A 5531-nucleotide genomic window follows, 5' to 3' on the forward strand; every position below is an offset into this window, starting at 1 on the left:
AAAAAAAAAAAAAAAAATCTTCCTACCAACAACCGTACTCTTTCCGGCCACTCTGCCTTTGTCATGACCTCCACACCCTACGGACCAACTTGGACCTTCCAGACCAGGGCGAGATGTCTCTTCTCCAAGTGGCTTCCTGGACTCCGAGTTTGGGTTGACATTCCTCTTCTAGGCCCCCCCACACACACCGAGCTCGGCCGCCCCCTGCCACGCCTGCCACGGGGACTGGGGTTTCCTGTTCGAGACTCCTTCCCCACTCTAAGCTTCCTGAGACGCAGCCCGCTCTGTGTTGCTGGGCACAGAGCCGGCGCCAGACAGCGCCTGCACGGCGCAGCACTCAGCGAGTATATGTCGGATGCCTTGTAATAACCCGACTTTCCCTTTGTGCCTAGGAACCCAGTAGAACTTCAGCTCTCAGACTGGTTTACGCCTAGGTAAGAATAAAAATCTGTCAACAAGCACACAAAAATGATATATCTCAGTTTGAAGTGATAAGTTCCCCCTCCACTCACCAAGTTACAGCCATCCTGGGAGGGTTCCAGAATTGGAGTTTTATTGTCAAGGCTCTTACATACAAACCGAGGGTCTATTTATCGAGAACCGGGCAGTTGCGATGGTTATCAAGAAGCCGACACACCCTGCCTGGCTTGACTGTCCTGGTGTAATCAGTGAAAGAGAATCTCTTTGGAAACAGCCGAAAATGCCTCAGGGATGCTGCTCGATTTTGGAGCCCACCCGGGGGTGGCAGCTTATCCTTTGAAACAGTGGTAGTGTTCTGTGTGGTGTGGACCGCAGCTCGTTTAACCTCTTCCCTGTGGGTTTACGATTATTTATAGTTTGGGGGCTGTTGTAAGTGAAGTTTTGGTGAATAACCTTGAACATGTTTTTGCACACTGACGTGTGAATTTTGGCCTGGGATAAATTTTGAAAATGGGGTCATTAGGTCAGAGAGTGTAGCCGTTTAAAATTTTGATGTAAAGTTAAAATTGTGGCATTTCCCTTTAATAACTGTGCCCTTTTATTTTCTCATCTGCAGTCCACGAGCTAAAGTATTATCAGTGCTTCTATTCTGGGCGTAACTGCTGGTTAAAATATCTCAATTCAGTTTGCGTTTCTGTAATTGCTATTGTTTGAACATCTTTTACGTGTTTACCATTCATTTGCATCTCACGTTTTGCTTATTCTTGTTTCACGTGTATATTTTAAACAGACCCCAGGACACAGAATTAGACTAACCGTAATTGGCAGCTCACGACGGTCATTGCTGGTTCGTGTAAAACCTGCTCTTGGTGCTTATGTTTGTTTGCTTATTTTTAATAAGACAGAAACTGGAACCTTCCACACTCACCTCTCACTTCCGTCCTTCCCCCTGCGTCACCCGCCCCGGCCCATCCTGAATCCTGGTGATCGGGCGAATGATCCTGGTTGATCACACTCCTGCTTTCCTTTTTATACAATTTTATCTCATCTATATTATTCTGAAAATGTCTATTTGAAAATGTTAGTGGCTTATGACTTTGTAAAGAGGATGTCCTGCTTAGACGCTCTCCTGGGACTTACCTCATCCCTTAATGGCATGTTGCTAAGATTCACCCAAGCTTTCGTGTCGCCCTAACTCCCCTGCCAGCCGTGCGACCATCCGGGTGGAGCTACAGCAGCTTATCTTCCCGCTGTCCGGCTCACGGCACTTTGACTGTTTTTGCTATCGCGAGTAGTCTTACCATCCTCCTGGTACGGGTGAGCAAGGTTTAGGTGGTCGGAACCGCTGGGTGGTCGTGCCTGTGGGTGTCCGGCGTGGGAGACAGAGCTCGTCTCAGCCTGGCCAGGCTGCCGTGACAGAGCACCACAGACGGGGTGGCTCGAACAACGGGAATGTATTTCTCACGGTTCTGGAGGCTGGAGGTCCACAGCCAGGTGCCAGCATGGTCGCCTTCTGGTGAGGACTCCCTTCCTGGCCTGCAAACAGCCGCCTTCCTGCTGCGTCCTCACATGACAGCGAGAAAGGAAGTGAGCGCCTCCCTGTCTCCTCGATAAAGGCGCTGATCCCACCGTGAGGGCTCCACCCTCACGACCTGATTAACTCCCGAAGGCCCTGTCTCTAAAGGCCACCGCAGTGAGGATTAGCGTTTCAGCGTCCGGATTTGGGGGGAACACAAACATTCAATCCACAGCGGTGCCAAACAATGTTCCCAGGTAGGATCCCAGGGTAAATTCCCAAAGATCTCCTTGTTCTTTCACGCCGGAGCTGCCAAAAGAGTGGACGTAAAAAGTATCTCCAGTTATATCAGGAAAAATGATGGAGAAGGATCTCTCATATTCCCTTCTCCACAAAACTAATGAGAAAACTGGCAGTAATAGTCGGAATCACCTTTGTCAGCACTCTGGGAATTAGCTGAAGGCTTGTAGCAATCTGGGAGCCGTATGCTGAGCTGAATCTCAGTGAGGATGGTGGGATTTTTGGCATTTTAACATGTGTTTTCTATGTAGACAATCGAGTAATCTGCCAGGAGGGAGAGTATTATTTTTTCCTTTCCAATCTGATGCCTTTTATTTCATTTTCTTGCCTTAATGCAGTGGCTAGAACTTGCATCGCTGTGTGAGAACTTGTCATCTTCCTATCGTAGGGAGGAAGCTCTCACTCTTGCACCATTTAGTATGTTGGTATTTTTGCAGATGTTCTAGACCAAGTTGAAGCAACTCCCCTCTATTCCTGTTTGTTCCGGAGAGAGTTTACCATGAATTGGGTGTTGGACTCTGTATCATGCTTTTCTGCATCAGTGGCCGTGGACGTGCGATTGTCCCCTAGCTTTTGATGTGGTGGTTGACGCAGATTGATTTTCACGTGTGGAGCTGGTCTTACATAATTTGAATCCTGTTGTTGTTTTATTATTATTGGAAGCACATGTCTCTCTCCCTTTTCGGACTCATCTTCTCATTTGTGCTGTATTGCACTGATGGCTTAAGGCTCGAGGGAGAAGGTGAAGAAGGCACCCCTAGAAATGTCTAAGGAAAGGGAGGGAGAGAAAGGAAGAGGGAAAACAACGGTATCGTGGGGGAGGCAGCGCCCGCTCCCAGCCCCGGCTGTGGGCGACACCTGGGGAACAGCCGACTCTGGGCCGCCTGGTTCCGAGCCGCAGTCAGAGCTCAGAAGACACAGCTCTGGGACTCACACGGACATCGCAAGGGGGCACGAGTGATCCCCGCGCTCAGACGTGGGGCCCGGCCCGCGATAGCCGCTCTCCATGCGGTAGCACCCACTGCTGCCACCTTCGCAAAGCGACACCCATCTGACTTGTTTGTTGCTTGTTCCACAGAAATCGCCCCGATGTCATAACGACAACGGACTGGTTCGCTCCGGTCCTATGGGAGGGGACTTTCAACAGACAGGCCCTGGAGAAGTATTACAGAAGGCGGAACGTCACCGTGGGCTTGGCTGTCTTTGCTACCGGCAGGTGGGTGCCGCTAACCTTTGCCCTTTTCCATTTAGGAAAAATGAGGGTAAACACCAGTGGCCCTTCTACCTCCAAGGAGCATCCCGTAAATAATGGCAACCGTGACTGCGCTGTCCCGTAGACAGAGTTTGCCACGGTTATTTTCTCGCCGGCGGCCAGGTCCCGCCACCGCTGCTTGGGACCCTCTTGACTGACATCCCGTTGACTCTCGTCCCTTTCCTCGCGTCAGCCGTCGCCAAGCTGCCATGGCCTCAGCCAGGCCCGCGGTTGCCACGTTCTCACTCACTCACCGCCTCAGGCGAAGCCACGGGCGCGACCTCTCCCCTTCCCGCTGGGAGTTCTCCGGCCTCGGCAGCCTGCGCCGACGGCAGGTTCCCTCCTCCCAGGACGCTGCGGGACACTGAGTCTCTTCCTCTGCGCGCTGTTCGCAGGTTCGCGGAAGATTACCTGAAGACGTTCCTGCAGACCGCAAACAAGCACTTCATGGCCAGCCACAGGGTCGTCTTTTACGTCATAGCCGACGCCTTCCTCGAGCTGCCAGACGTGGCGCTGGGCCCTCTGCGCACGTTCCAGGTGCTTCCGATCAGCAGGGAGAGCTGGTGGCACGACGCCGACCTCGTGCACATGAAGAGCCTGGGGGAGTTCATCGTCGGCCGCATCCAGGCCGAGGTGGACTTCCTCTTCCGCATGACGGTCGACCGGGTGTTCCAGGGCGCGTTCGGGGTGGAGACACTGGGCGCGTCCGTGGCCCAGCTCCACCCGTGGTGGTATTTCAGAAACACCAAGAATTTCCCCTACGAGAGGAAGCCAGACTCGGCGGCGTACATCCCCTTCGGACAGGGAGATTTCTACTACGACGGCTCGATCGTCGGCGGCACGCCCCGTAACGTCTTGAACTTCATCGAGAAATACCTGAGTGGCGTCATGCACGACGTCGAAAGGGGACTCAACAGCACCTACGAAAGGCACCTAAACAAGTATTTCTTCCTCAACAAACCCACCACGCTGCTGTCACCGGAGTACAGCTGGGATGCTGCCTTCTACCCGCCGGCCGAGGTCCGCCGCATCCGGGTGGCGCACCCCTCTGAGAGGAGATTGGAGGAGCCACTCAGGCTTGCCAACTGACGGACGGATCCCAGCGATGCCTCGCACACACGGGTGCCTCATGACCGTCTGTTTCTCAGAGGCATAAAAACCCACACCCTTCCGAAAGAAACCTTTCTTCTTGCAGTTGTGAACCTTCCGGCGCGGCGAGTGCCGGATAGAGCAGCGTTCGTGCGCGTGACGCCTTGATTTGTACATTGCAGGTAACGTGGAAATACTCCCAGCATGCAAGGAATTTTTTTACATTCACAAAATGGAAAAGTATTATATGCAAAGGGAAAAAATAAATCTTAGCTCCATCTGCAAATGCGCAGCCTGCTTCTCAGTGTCGGGGCAGAGGCTGGCGGTCACGCCCTCGGGTTCCCACGCCGCCCGGTAGGTGATTCCACGGAGGAATCCACCAGACACTCGTCTTACTTTTATCGTTACAAAGACACATCATCAGTTCCTTGTCTTAAAGCCACGGGCATTTTATTTTATTAAAGAAAAGATATTTACCACCCTCCGTGGTGAAGCCCCTGTGCCAGCGGTGCTCAGGGACAGAAGTGTCATAAACGTGGCTGTGTCTTTAGCAGCCGTGGTCTAGCAGCCGTGGTCTAGCAGGGGCCGAGGCCGCAGCACTTTCTTTGCGTGTCTAAACATGTGGACAGTGACGAGGACGACGCCGGGCCTGGAGCTCGGCGGTGGTGGGGGAGCTTCCCTCCACGACAGGCAGGTGTGGTCGCGGAGGGAGAGTGTCCAGGACCCAGCGAGGTGCCTGCAGCAGCTCAGACGGTCCCGGTGAGTGTTGTGGCTGAGCCGCACGGAGCCCCGCAGCCCATAACGTGACCGTATTTGGAGACAGGGACCTTACAGAGGTTACAAGGAGAGGCCCTTATCCAGTGTGACCGCTGTCCTCATCGGAAGGGCAGATGAGGACACTGACGCCCACGTGGGGACACCCCTCGGAGGGCCTGGGGAGCAGGCGCTGTCTGC

General features: G+C 53.3%; 1 protein-coding gene across 1 annotated transcript in view; it reads left to right on the forward strand.

The window, feature by feature from the left end:
• The window catches only part of GLT6D1 (glycosyltransferase 6 domain containing 1), a 7279-nt gene extending 2702 nt beyond the window's left edge, over nucleotides 1–4577 (forward strand). The window contains exons 2-4 of the mRNA XM_012654726.1: nucleotides 393–434; nucleotides 3315–3452; nucleotides 3884–4577. Coding sequence (XP_012510180.1) covers nucleotides 393–434; nucleotides 3315–3452; nucleotides 3884–4577 — 874 coding nt within the window. The remainder of the gene's footprint in view (nucleotides 1–392; nucleotides 435–3314; nucleotides 3453–3883) is intronic.
• The last annotated feature ends 954 nt before the right edge of the window (nucleotides 4578–5531 follow it).

This window comes from Propithecus coquereli, unplaced genomic scaffold (assembly GCF_000956105.1).
Source record: "Propithecus coquereli isolate 6110/MARCELLA unplaced genomic scaffold, Pcoq_1.0 Scaffold449, whole genome shotgun sequence".
In the NCBI taxonomy this organism is placed as follows: domain Eukaryota; kingdom Metazoa; phylum Chordata; class Mammalia; order Primates; family Indriidae; genus Propithecus; species Propithecus coquereli.